The sequence below is a fragment of the Maniola hyperantus genome, chromosome 4 (assembly GCF_902806685.2).
Source record: "Maniola hyperantus chromosome 4, iAphHyp1.2, whole genome shotgun sequence".
In the NCBI taxonomy this organism is placed as follows: Eukaryota; Metazoa; Arthropoda; class Insecta; order Lepidoptera; family Nymphalidae; genus Maniola; species Maniola hyperantus.
Window position 1 is genome coordinate 5,499,515 of NC_048539.1, and position 15,039 is coordinate 5,514,553.

At 36.0% G+C, this 15,039-nt stretch overlaps 2 protein-coding genes across 2 annotated transcripts in view; both read left to right on the forward strand.

Annotated features, from left to right (window-relative positions):
- The window catches only part of Hs6st (heparan sulfate 6-O-sulfotransferase), a 147,286-nt gene extending 136,881 nt beyond the window's left edge, over positions 1-10,405 (forward strand). The window contains exon 9 of the mRNA XM_034968234.2: positions 1,007-10,405. Coding sequence (XP_034824125.1) covers positions 1,007-1,035 — 29 coding nt within the window. The 3' untranslated portion in view covers positions 1,036-10,405. The remainder of the gene's footprint in view (positions 1-1,006) is intronic.
- The window catches only part of LOC117996875 (uncharacterized), a 225,136-nt gene that overhangs the window by 132,179 nt on the left and 77,918 nt on the right, over positions 1-15,039 (forward strand). The window lies entirely within an intron of this gene.

Below are 15,039 nucleotides of genomic sequence, written 5' to 3' on the forward strand. Positions count from 1 at the left end.
AGTTAGGGCATGAATGAAGGACAAACAAACAAACACACTTTCGCATTTATAATACTAAGTGTAGATTAGCGTTAGTATTTCGAATATTCAGCCTTATTCCTTGTCTACATTATTAAAAAAAACTTTGGGAAAATTTTCAGCTTTCTAGTTACAAAGGTTCGGGCTGGGCGTTGATGAGTTAGTCAGTAGGTCAGGATTTTGCTTTTAATACAATTTAGGGTTGCAGAAAACTCATGTTAGATTTGTACCTGGCCTAAAACGGTTATATTGACTCACGTCCGTCAAGATGTTGGCTTGCGTACCCAACTAGTTTCGTACCCGACCAGGGTTCGTAGTCAAGAGCTCATAGGAGCGAAGCTTCCCTATGCCGTGGGAAGTGAGTATAGACGTTTTATGTTTGCAATCATGAAAACCACTCACACTAGTCCAAATTCTAAAGCAGCCCGTCCAATTTGGGTTTAGTATAATTAGCAAAACCGGCACTATTATTGTCTTTATTATAATGTTTTAATCTTAATCCCACCTATTGGATTATACACTTCTACTGACGAAACCCACAGATTTAGCAAGTACTACGTAAAATCAGCCAATAACAACTAACTGCAATAATCACTAACTTGGTGCTATGGATGGATATTTTTGGGAACATGTAATAGGAACTAGGACCTCGTTGGCCAAACGCTTAGGGAAAAGTGCAACGGATTGCATCCTCTCTAATGTGCGAGACTAAGTGTTCTTACAGACGACGACAGGGGTGACTGCTGCCGTCGACGACATCGACAGTAACAGCCGCCAGCGCGTTCACGGCAAACATCGACAAGCGACGACGGCAGCAATCACCCTTGTCGTCGACAAAGTGCTGCTCGTCTGTAAGTACACTAAGAACAATTATAAGCTCCGCTCACCACATTCGCTCTCAAAGCGGTCGGTAATCCGCGCACTATCCGTAAGCGTATTGTCTGCAAAGTTGACATTCTCTAGTAACAAACTGTAACTTTGTGTGCAGGCAAATCCGTTAAGTCGAAGAAAGTTTGAGTATGACGTCGACGTACACCACAGTGCAGCAGTGCAGTAAAAGGAACTATAACATATTTGGTGCATACTTATCTCTGAGGATAATGTGTTAGCCATTTTGGATGTTGATTGTTTGTAACTATAAAATCCAACACTTTTCAGTGAGAATCAGTCGAAGACATGACGTAATGGTCATTTATCTTTGTTGCTTATACCGAGCTTTTGGTATGCGTAACGTTGAGATGAATTCATTAAATTTCCCAGAGCACTATTTGAATCGCATAATACACTTGTCAATTTTTGACAATACGAATATTGATATGTTTAACAGTAATACATAGTTTTTTTGTGATAAAAGAAATTTCCAGGCACCTAATTTGTATGTAGCTTATGTTAACTTGATTTATAAATTAATAGCGGCGGCTGAACAAACTATCTATAGTGTTGCCGTATCGGACACGATCAATATATTGGAAGGAAGTGAAAATAAACTAGGGGGCTGTCAATAAAATGTGTACAATATAATTGGGTGAGAGAGACCGTAATGTGACAGTATCTGATGGAGTGACAAAGGGAATTGATATGTCACAAAGGGAAAAGGGAAGCAAAAACAATGTAACCATACACGTTAAAGTAACATTTCACAAGTGGAAATAACGCTTTGGGGTGGTTCAACAAAAATAACGATAAGTAAATATCAGCTCGTTATATAAGCATATTCGTAGCCCCTCATTCCATAGAAAAGTACTTTAATTATAATTATGGAAGCTTTTTCGATCTTTCATTTTAAAAATGCCTTGTCAGAGATTGTTTTGCTCATGAAAATTAGGCATATTTTCAACTTTTGGAAATATGTATTGCTAAAATATATTGTTATGTTTTTCTATTTATGTTTGAAATTTCAAAATCTTGAGATCATCGGGAAGTTAGTTTAAAATCGATGGCAAAAGTACCTAACATTACATTGTTGTCCAGTTCTGTGCTATGTTTAAGTTTTGAAGTCTCTAGCTCATCGGGAAGTTGGTTTAAAATCTATTGCATTTGTACTGAACAGACAAGCAGAAGGTCAAGAAAATCAAGAAAACGAGTTAATAAAAACGTTGTAAAAAGACCAGCCTTTCTTAAAAGAAACTACAAAATAAAAATGTCCCTCCGTCACGCAAAAAGCACTAAAGCAATTTCATAGCTCCTGGCTCCAGCCCGATATAAGCTTTTTAATAATGTCTCGAGTCGCGTCAGAGGACGAGTGTCAATATTTAATATTAAAGGGCGGCGGCAAACTGACTTTTGACCTCAAACTTTTCAGACTTTATATACTCATAAAAGATTTTTCTGCCCTTTACAAGCTGGCAAAACCTAATAATAATACTCTCTGTACATAAAGCCCAATATCGAGGCCCGCACCCCGGTTCCCGATTGACTTAGGACTCAGGTCAACCAAGAAAACCCTTCGTAGTCTCCATACATGTAAATAGAAACTGGGGGGAAACAGGTATGCTTTTACCATTCAAAATGACACTCAAATATTTAATTTCTTGGTATTTTATATGGTGCTGCCGTGTTATGTCGTATTTATGATACCTTCGATGTTATATTACGTCACTTTCCCCTATTGTTCGACTTAATACAACTTCTTTTTATTTTCCTGCGACCGTTTTGGCTCAAAACTTAAGATTTCAAGTTATTGTAATTTGTAACACAAAATATTTAAAAAAAAAACTAAGGCAGCTCGTGAGACTGTTCAAAGTCACGAATTAAAACTGGTTTAAATAAACACATAAATAAGTTTTGGCCTGTTTTGTCTACCCATGTACACTCTCCTTTATGTATTGTAACAGCTTTTATAGACAGCCCTCAATACCTTATGTATTTTAAAATGCCATTCGCAAAATATCAGACTATTATCGCGATATTGTGACAACACTTGGCATTTTGATCAAAGAATCCGCAAGCCATTTTCGAACAAATATGGGTCACACAAAATACCTATAAAGTATAGCTTGTTAATCTAAAACAATGGCACTCCTTCGGCAGTACGTGTACAAATCCTTGATTTAAACTGAATTGCCAGGTCTTAAAATAACTTAATCCTTTTCCGCAGGAAACATTGTAAAAGGACGCACACTATTTTTAGACCTGTCATTCAGTTTAGGCTTAGTGTACGACAGAATTAGCGCCGTAGATTTACCTTACCAGAAATCTCTGTTTAATGTCACGATGGTATTTTAGTTTAATAATGTCGCGGATGATTTTTTTATTGAATATTTTTTTGAAGAAATCGTTCAGATTTTTTGGTTTTGCGTTGTGTATATTTGGTAGCTATATCTATTAATTTCCTAATAGTGATCTTATGTTTGTGAACATCTATCTACAAGATGTGCTTTAAATCCATCCCCTTATTGAATACATATACTACTTACTATCTACTTAGTTAAGTTAAATTAGTTGTTGAGTGGGATAAAAGTTGGTACATTTTTTAATAGATACAGGGTTAATGCAATCTAGAACGAGCCCAACGAAATGTGAATCTAGTTTAGCCATACAATGTAAACTATAACTACTTTTGAATACTGAGTATTAACTTATTGTGAGCGTAATTGGTCGCAAGAAGCGTATTTTTCAGTACTAAAATTTTACACATTTTCGGCGCGGTCGATACGGCCGACCCTTAATCAACTGTATCATCGTCATAATCGTCAACTAATAATCGTCCACGGTTGGAGATAGATCTCTTGTAAGGACTATCGCACGCCATGGGCTTGTGCCGCATGAATCCAGCGGCTCCTACGACTCATTTGATGTCTGTCAGTTCACCTAGTGGGCAGTGGCGTGCACAGGGTTTGAAGCCAGGGTAGGCATTAGTTAGGTAGGAACCTGTTTAATAGCAGTTCATAATGAAAACTATGCATTGAGCTATTACAACTGGGGTAAGCAGTGCATTTATGCCTCTATGACCTGCACGCCACTGCTAGTGGGGGTTTTTCTTCATAATATAATGCAAAATATTTTGTCACATATTCATAATAAAACACCTCTATAGAACTTAACTTCGGGTAAGTTTGTTCTACTGTCCTATACTCTGAATACAATGTCGTATTCTCCGTCATAGTATAATATTAAACATGAAATTTCATCTATGCAGTTAAGACCGAGGCGAGCATGCAAAGTTTCACGTTTCGTGTCGCAAAATATTCTGGAGAATAAAAGATTCTAAACAAGCTTCCAAAATTTTCTAAAGGAATTTCCAGGCTAGAGCGCTCAAAGGCCCAGCTGGTGTGAAAAGCCTAAATATCTTACGTGAATATCACGTGAATGTTTTAAAGGCGGGTGCATACTTGGTAATCTGCAAGCTGCATCTCTCGCGGCTGCTCTCAACTATTTAGCCTGGAGTGAAGAGAAAATTGGGCGTCGCATTTTCCTGATATACCAAAAAACAAACATATACCTATTATTTAATGATTTTCAATAAAAAAATTGTACTGAACAGACGAAAAATTTTAGTTAGTATATTTGCATTTTTCTTATATATATGAGAAATAAAATATAGAATACAATGTAACGTAAATCAACGAACAAGATTCGTGAGAGAATTTCTTTCAGTGCGTAGCAAATAAAGGGTTGGGGTATATATTTTTCAATCTTCTGGTACGATGACGAAGACGTGACTGTAAAAATATTCATCACTTACCGTTTTATAATGTGGACATACGACGTTGAAACATCAGCTGATGACAAGTTAAGTATACGACTCGTAAAATACGCGACATGTAACATATTAACGCTTTTTACGACTACGCCATACGCGTAGCCGACGCGACGTAGCTGTTTTTTTTATATTACAACTTTAGTGACTATAATATAAACATGAGTCCTACAGTAGTAGATTGGTATAGTCCGCGACAGGTTGATATGGCAATCGGGGTATGAGACGGGGGGACGCCCCGCACGCCCGCACATCACCCGCGCTCGTCCGCACCGGGTTAGAGCGGGGCTGTGCGGGTGTGCGGGGCGTTCCCTCCCCGATTGCCATTTCAACCTGTCGAGTACTATAATTACACGACTGTCCAAAAAAGAGTGTTTGTTTTCAGGATTCATGTATTATAAATTATGTATGACCTTAAGTGACATTGGCTATAAATATGGAAAAAAATGTGTCAGAGCAGTAGTGTTTATTTTAATTTTAATTACTACTTGTTTTATATGGTGCTGTTTTATAATTTAATTCAATATTTTTAAAGTATAGTTAGTTCACGGAAAGCTAAACCAAGTTCAAAAATTGACTCTGTAAATGATACATCGGGTCACACATTATATAATAAATCAATAGGTTCCTATTACAACTCTTGAAAGTATAACAGAATTATTATTTGTTATCGAACCAATTTTGTTTCTACCTCTCGCATTCACTATTACCTACTCGGGTTGCACATAAATTGTAATAATATTTTGGAACTTTTGAAAACTTCGAGCACTGTTGTCGAGACCGAATTGCAGTTCTCCAAAATGATAACAATCGGGACGAGTATGGACGTCGTGTAACTTTAACTTGCTTGTTATAAATTTTCAATGTTTTTCGGTTTGAAATTCTCATATTATACCTATAGCCAAGAATATATTATGACTATGGTAAATAAGACGGATACTGGCGTCGATCCTGATGTCTTTCTCTGAACTAAATTTTGAGGATCTGCATCTTTTTCTTTTTAATATTGCTAAAAAAGGACGGAAAATTTTAAATTAACAAATTTTTTTGTTGTACCTACTCTAGAAAAAACACTACGCTTAAGACTTTATCCTTAGTCCTTTTCTTATTACATTGGTAGGATAAATATGCTAAGATGTACTTTAAAATTTCGTAACCATCAGAATCAGTACCAATAACTCGAATGAGTCCACAAAACCGAAGTCGGCGGCTTAAGCCGGATTCGCAAAGCAAATAAACTGCAACGATGTAAAGCCGGCCGGGCTTTGGTATACCTACCAAGCTTTAACATTTCTGCACCTTAAAAAAAAAACAAGACTAAAACCCCACTACTCCTCTTAATATACGCTGAAATAGAATGTAGTAATAGTACTATCGCTTGGTATATTTTAAAAATGTACCTACCTGCTATAAAATATTTATGAACTCAGAATTTTCTCCTCTTACATTTAGCATCCTACTCGATACAAAAAAAAATACTGACTTCCACTTATTTGGATGTAACGTTCGGCATATTTATTTTGTTCTTATAAAATGTAGCCTGCCACCAGACTATAATAACGAATTAATTGACACCCCGTCGAATCAGCTCAGTAGTTACAACGCTACGGTGGAACATACATAAATGCAACCTACATACATAGACTGCTAAAATAAAAAATACTCGCTCTATTTTAATGCTCAGTATTCAAAATTTTGATCCAATCATGATGTAATTAATATTCCTGATTATAAAATAATTGTAAAAAGTTAGTTTTAAATAGTAGATAAGTAAGATACGAAAATGGTTGTTGCGATAATAATTTATATCGCTTAAAACACTATTGTAGATAACGATTTTATATTTTGTGAGCATAAAACCGGTCAGATTTACGTAGGCATAAATAATACATATATGTTGTTTGTCCTAAAACATAATCAAGTGCTAGTACTGAAGCAATCTTAACAAATGAAATATTTAAACCATAATGTAATCACAAAATGATGACCATGGTTGAGCCATAATATATCTATCTACTTGCCTTAGAGTTCTCAGTCATAAAGCCTGTCGAAGAATTATTGGGGCTTAGATACTTTGCAATGTCAGTTTATCCGCTTATATGCTTATAAAATATGAGTTTAATTCACGATATATGTGTATATGTTAGTTGTAATATATTTTGTACGTCTTGTTGCGTTGAAATGTTTTCGTATTAAAATTATCTCAGTGAATACCTAGAACCAAAGAACAAAATCGTGTGCTATATAAATTGGATATTATTACCTATATCATTTGAAAAAATTGTTTGAACTTTAATCTAGTGTCATAACATTATATTGTATCATCTTCGTCTTTGATCTATGCTGTAAAGTAAACTTAACGAATCAGTACGTAATTTTCAAAAATCTAGTATTAAGGTTTATTCTCGTATTAAGTATACCTAATATGTTTGGCTTTAAGTTGCTGCCTCTTGCCTACTTCGAGGTAGGCAGATAATGACCTAACGTAGCAGCCATGCATGTGTGTATAATAAAATAAATAAATGATCATTGACTTGCAATACGCCAATAATCTTACTACTAGATTTTCGAATTCATGCTATACCAATTTATTAAAGGCATCTTAAATTAACTGTTAAAATATAACAATAAGAAGATAGCATACTTCCAATTTAAGTACAAATGCCATCCATTCGTAACTAAAATGCATTTGGCAGCATTTCATTTTTTACAGGCAGCTTTTTATGATGTTGTATAGATATTATCTTTCGTAATTTATAAATGTTAGTATTTTAAGATTTTTATATTATTTGCATATACATGATCTCTAAGTTTATGATAAAATTATTATACGTAATGGGAAACTTTGGAAAGTATTTTTCGTACATTTTTATTACTGGTTTAGTAAAAAAAATTATACACTCTTAGCTACGACTAGGGTTACCATTTGTGAAATCGGACAATCTAGAAAAAATTTATTAATCGCTATTAAATTAAGTTTGTTTAAGCAATCTTAAAATAATTTAAAAGTATAATAATGATTGAGGAAATAGAAAATATTGTTCTATACACTATCCGCGGAATGAAGTTATTATAGCGCTCTCTCTGTTCCGTAATCAATGATAGGGAGAGCGCTATATTAACTTCATTCCGCGGATAGGGTATAGTAAAACTTCCATTATTACCCACTAGCAGGCAACTTAGTTGTATTGAATGTTGAATTGTCGTAGTCAAATGTTTCAGAGGCTCAGTGTAACTTTTTAAGTAACGTGAGTTTAGCTGAACATGACATTAACGTTGAGCTAAATTTGAAAAAAATTAATATAAAAAAATAATATTAACGTAAAAACATCGGGATTTGACACCTCTATACTTTAGCAGATTAAGGTAATTGAACAGTCAAAATTAATCAGAATTTTGGCTCTTTTAGCAAGTTTTGGTCGATTTGTACAATCAGAAACGTCCGTACGTTTGGTCACCCTCGTAGCTAACTTAAACAAGCCAATCCAACTAGAGATAACTTTCGAAAACGGATTACGGCGCGAGTTCAGTTTTATCGTTTAACTTTTGACAAGCAATAAACATTAAGAGCTCTATGAAGTGAAACACGTCGACGATTCAAATATCCAACTTTGAGATTGTGGGCAATGATCCTTTCTTTATCTTCATTCGATATGGTTTTACTAAAAGGATCCCATAAACGTTTTAAGTTGAGTATTTGACTAGCTACTGTAATATTCTTAAAAGAAAAAATCGATAACGCGTGTAATTTGGTTCTCTCACCTACCTACATTAAGAGCAGTTGAGCTTGAGAACGTGTAACTTTGAAACTAAACATTTTAACGGACATTTGGCAACCAAGAGACACAAATATTAATTTCTAAAACGTACCTACATAAGGAGACTGGCCATTTTGGGTGTACTCATGTACCATATTGGTACCGTGAAAAGCGAAAAATACAGAGAGTTCATTTAAAAAAATAGATAATCATAAATAACTTGCTAAAATAAAAATGTAATTTCAAATTTTTCGGTACTGCTTACAACACTTACAAGATGGTGTTCTTCAAGCCATAGAGAAGGCAGCAGACGTGGTTCTATGTCAAATGACATTTCTGACAATTGACGTGACTTTCACACATATTTTGACAGATTACGTCAATAAACATGAATCCGTCCGCCATTATTACGTATTCATAGCTTAACTAAGCTGCGTCACGTGGTAAAAGTAATTAATACTACCACTAAAAGGAAGATGAGTTCATGGATTTGATCAATCAAAAATGGTTTAATATTTCACCTTTATCTTATTTTATTACTGGTACCAGACCCACACTCCATACAATTCTGGACCGTCTCCTTTCATTGAGTTGGAAGGTTAATATTCAAATGAGAACTAAACTATGGTTGTATAGAGAGCGCTGGATTATTTACTTACGTTCAATGTTTTTTATAAATCAATATTCTCAGAGTTGTGTTCAAATGCAAATGTCCTAAATTTTAAAAGTTATAGACTTAATTTAATAATATTTCAAATCAATTGTACATAATACTGTACATACTAAATTGTGCTTACGTATTAAAAAATATATTTATATTTTTATGAATCGGAGAGTGTATCTAGTGAAGTCGTTAGTTTTAAAACAAAATTGTGGTGAATAAATAAATTAATGTGTAATAAAAAAGTATGTAACGTACACTGAGTACCTAACGTAAAATTATTCTGAAATGACAATAGTAAGCCAGTATTATAAAAAAGTTCGTTCGTGTATTGTAGAATGTATAATATTATACTCGCATGTCAAAATTTTGATGTATGCTTATATCTGAAATTATCATAAACAATAATAAAAAATAAAACAATAAACAATAAAATTCACCTTACATTTGCAGTGTGCGTTGACCATAACCGATTTTCTCAAGTTTAATGTAATTTCCACGAAGCCAACTACCTAATTAATTCAATTATCAATTATTGTTTGTTTGATTTGTGCGCATTATATTATATTTATTAAACTTAATTATGTACCTTTACTAAACGATCACAGGAGACGATCGTTAAGTACATTTTGTAATTTTTGTAGCATTTTGTTTCATCCAATATTTATAGACACGAGTTGTCAGCCATTAATGAATGATTTAAATATTTTTCTTCCGTTACCTATTATTAAACTTTAAATAAATATATTGTACCTATACTTTATAGAGTTCCGTAGCAAATAGGGTAAAGCGGCCCTATTGTTGATGTCACGGTCGCTTTTATAAGTATGAAGGTCTTCGTAAGAAGAATATAATATGTTTATTTACAGCTAGTTGGGTAAATATTGAAAATACATTATAAAAATATTAAACGTAATCGATCTAAAACTGCACTCAAAATAACGGAACATTTCTATAGAAATGTAAAAACTCAATAGATAAAATATAGCTATTTATAACTTACCACTGTAAATATTGTATTAGAATAACGCGAAGGAAGCGTAAGCCATAGGAAATTGTAAGCCGTTCATATAAATGTTCGTGACTTGTTAATTATTTACTTTTACTATAACTAGTTTATAGTTTATTATACAGCTGATGCATTGCGCATGCATGCATTCTAGTACCAAAATCTAGTGTTTAGTTTTTTAAGTTTCCGACTGAACCAAAATATTGTAGATACGATTATGTGTGTTAACAGACACTGAAATAAAAAAATATATGAAAACATTCTGGATTTCATTTGAACCAATCCCTTTCCATGCATAATACATGACAGATCAATTAAAGGGACCAGTAAATAAAATATTAGTGCCACTCTCGACCGGCTTCAGGGTTGCCACAAAGGTTCAATGTAATATGTCACTACGATCATTTCTAAATAGGTACCTAGTATAAAACAAAATCGGCATCTCAATTTCATGACTTACAAACCTACTTACAACTTATAAGCTTTTTAGTGGATTTCAATTAATGTCAGCATTTAGAGTATTTTTCCGGAAAAAGGTTTTTTTTGTAATTCAGTGATAGATTTTTTGATTAATTACCTAAATGTACATTTTCTATGTACGAAATCTATAGAAAATATCAACTATTAAATTTTAATCTTGTCTTCGGTAAATTTTCTGCAATACTTACAATATTTTTATGAAATTATTATTTTGCCGATCTAGATTTGTTAGTAGACCCAAACTTTACTTTGAATTTATGTAGGTATGTACCTATTTATGGCTCAAGTTCCGATAACAACAAAATGTAAATATATTTGGCAGCCCTAACCGCTTTATATAAGTCGCAAACCCAAGTACCCAATTAACGCTAAAAGAAAAATAAAATCCAGAAGAAATATGACGGAAATAACAACCTAATTAGAGATCTGAGGAACGTTCGTTAGGCGTATTTGTCCAGATATGGTATTTACGCCAAGTATAAGGTAGGTTTACATGCCGCGTAAATGAGCTGAGTTTTAACGAAGGACTAACAGGTAGGTACAGGAAATAGCAATGCATTAGGTTCGATTGCGGTTGAGATCAAACAACGTTGACTCAAGTCGGTGACTCGATGAATGACCGACGTTGGAGGTCGAATTTGGCCTTTCCGTCTCTTCCATGCCTCAGAGAACACGTACCTAAGGCGTCGTTCCCGATTATGCCCCCCGATTTTGTAAGAATAACCATTTCATGGCTATCGCCATCGTCAAGATATTCTGCCCTTTGATTGGTTGATTCGCTGGTTACATTTTGTCACAGCCAATCAAAGGGCAGAATTTCTTGACGATTGCGATTGCCATGAAATGGTTATTCTTACACAATTGGGGGGATGATCTTTAATATCTGATAATAATAATTGCTTAAAAAGTGTCTAAATCACGCCTTAGTCGATTCGTATGCGAAAAGGTCTGGGAGGCAGTAATTTAATCCCAAGAAAACCCTACTATTTGTGATTAATAGGAAGGACTCACGACCCTTACCCTCACGACGCGACGGGCAATGAGGAATATAATGGAAACACTTTATTTAAGTTTGTTTTACTGAGACGCTCGTGAGTCGTGAGGTTGCTGATGAACACCAACGCACCCGGGGAAGTCCGGACGTTATGTTATTCTTGAAAACCTCACGGTGTTCTACGCATTGCCTGTTGCCTGGGCTACAGGACCAACGGGCGCAACCCAGCCCGTGGTGCCTCCTCTAGGATCAATAGGTTACTAGTACAGGCCACACCGTCTGAGGCGCACCAGGGATACAAAGGTTCGCTCTCAACTCGTGGATTTCTACCCCTAAAACCCCCTCGGTGGCCACCCTCAGCGCGTATCGGGAGGCTCCGAGATCTCTCATGAACACATCGGTGGCTCCCTTGCGCGACGTCGTCGCCGTCTCAACGAAGATAGCTCTCTGTCTCATTCGCTAATCGCCATGAAGTATGGCAGCTTGTATCACAGAAAGTGCCATCTTCCCGAGGTTGCACACGAGATGGTAAAGTGACAGTGAAGGGCTGGAGCCCCCACTCTGCCGCCCCGACCCTGAGGGACTATAGGATAGATGGATAGGGGTGGTGGTCAGTACCACCCCGGCGTCTACGTCCCGTCCGAGTAGGATCGGCTCGCTCAGTGGCCTCTTTTTAACCATTACGGTTTCACAGAAACAGACCACTGCCGTGGACAGTAGGTACCTAATGGGTAGGTATACCGTCTCCTCCAAAACAATACTTTAATCTTCGCAGTATATAGCGATTGTAAACGCAGGAAGTTTGAATGGTCGAATTTGCATTTATGTTATTAGGGCATCCGTCCCGTGTTGTTTAGGATTGGGAGCCGTGGTGCACCCGTGTAGCCCCCTACACAGGAAGCGATCTATCGTCCGATGTTGTTAGTCGAATTCATCTATCAATAATGTCGATAAGCTCCATTAACTTGGCGTCTGCTTTTTAGTATAAATGTTTTGACCCTTTTTGTTAGTTAATGAACACAAAAATTAACAAGATCAACCCCTCATTTGAATTCACGGAGAATATGTGTAGGTAGGTACTTTTCAATAATTTGTTTTCCTGTGTGACTTTTTATCTTTATTACTTAGCTCTATACCTACCTGCTCGTGTAGTAAAAATGTAGACCTAGATACGTAAAAACTCGGGCGGGCTCCTTTGGTGCCAAACAACAAAATCAGTACTTCAGAGATTTTGTCGTAAAAAAGTAACAAACAAGACTTTTTCATACCTAATTTCGCAATAAGATAACGCCCGCACAGCCCCCGTGCTAACCCAGTGCGTAGCACCCATGGTTCCCGTAGGAGAGGGGATGAAATTTAAAATGTATACTGAGTTGTAATTCATTAACGCGTAGTCCGATTTCATTCATTCTTTTTTTTGTTAGAAAGGGGATATTTTAAAGATTGTTCCGTAAATATTTCAAGGTCATCGGTTTTTAACCGACTGTCAAAAAGGAGGTGGTTCTTTTTTCTACATCGATTTTTTCGAGGTTTCTGGACCGATTTGCAAATTTTTTTTTAAATCAACAAAAAAGTTTACGTCGTGGTCACATAAAAAATTCTGGATTCAACTCCTTAATCCTGAAGCTGCAGGGTTACTGCCCGCCTGAGTTATCAAGATTCAGGAAGTGTTCATAGTGAATTCATATTGTAGGTACCAAGCAACGACTTTATTCTCAGACTTCAAGTTCCAGTGAATAGTGAATTGATATTTTAGGTATCAAGCAACTCCAGCACTCCCAGTCCGAAATACTCCACCCGAGCGAAGCGATGTTCTTTTTAAATTCTGACCAAAGTTTGTGATCTCACGTGGTGATAAGTGTTCATGCTAAGATGGAAGTGGGCTAACTTGAAGAAGATATGACAGTTTCGCCTACACGGCATCATACCGGAACGCTAAATCGCTTTGTGGCACGTTTTGCTGGCAGGGTGGTAAGTAGATATGGCCGAAGCCTTCCTCCAGACCAGATGATTTTTCTGTTTTTGGACGACGACGTTGGCGAAGTAGTGATCGCTGTGACTTTATAAAGAAGGTCCCAGGTTCAATTTCCTGCCGGGATCCATGTAGGAATTTAAAGTAAATTGGTTAAATCTCGTCATGTGGGAGGACTCGGCTGTTAGGTAGTATCCCAATCGGTTAAGCCGTGTCGCCAAGTAATTTAACGTTCCAGTACGATATCGCGTAGAATTTGCTTAGGGGTATGGGTTAAATAACCCATGGGTATCACCATCAGAATTATGTAATTGGTCTGAAATCTCAACGAACTCTTTTCAATAAAATATCACTTACAAAAGAAACGATAATAGTAGGTACAATCCTCAGTCTCAGCTCGGATTATCTACTCGTGTCATCATAGGTATATAATTAAATAACAAATTAACTTGTCATCATTTTTCCATACCTGGAATATGTAGGTCAATAAAAGCGTAATTAGATAAGTACCTGTATACATGTGTCTTGTCAGAGTGAACTAGGTCTTGTTACCAAGCTTATTTACATAAATGTTTATTTAGTTGATTGGCAACCGCATACCACAACCACATCACTTGATTGTTGTAAATACGCGTTGGTGCCTAATGCAATGCAATTAGATATACAGAGCAACAAAATTATACTAAAATCTCTCTCATCACCATGATCAAGCATTGGCCATGGTGTAGTTCATAGAGGCAAACGTTATTTATTACCTTCCCATTATTTTGCAGAGAGATTAAACTCTTAAACTTCCAACCATCGATGCTACAAACTCTTTAATTTGACAGAATAAACACACGCACAGTAACAAATACGTCGGTAATGTAGTAAGATCGTGGTATAATTTATAGTATGGGGTGAGATCTGCTAAATATATTTTGAAATATGAAATATCGAAGGTCAAGGCCTCGATCGTGGCTGGTTGCCATTTGCTACTCTTGGAGTGCTGGCATAGCCGTGTCCCCAAGCGATTTAGTTTCCGGTACGATGCGTAGACGACGACGTTGGCGAAGTAGTGATCGCTGTGACTTTATAAAGAAGGTCCCAGGTTCAATTTCCTGCCGGGATCCATGTAGGAATTTAAAGTAAATTGGTTAAATCTCGTCATGTGGGAGGACTCGGCTGTTAGGTAGTATCCCAATCGGTTAAGCCGTGTCGCCAAGTAATTTAACGTTCCAGTACGATATCGCGTAGAATTTGCTTAGGGGTATGGGTTAAATAACCCATGGGTATCACCATCAGAATTATGTAATTGGTCTGAAATCTCAACAAACTCTTTTCAATAAAATATCACTTACAAAAGAAACGATAATAGTAGGTACAATCCTCAGTCTCAGCTCGGATTATCTACTCGTGTCACCATAGGTATATAATTAAATAACAAATTAACTTGTCATCATTTTTCC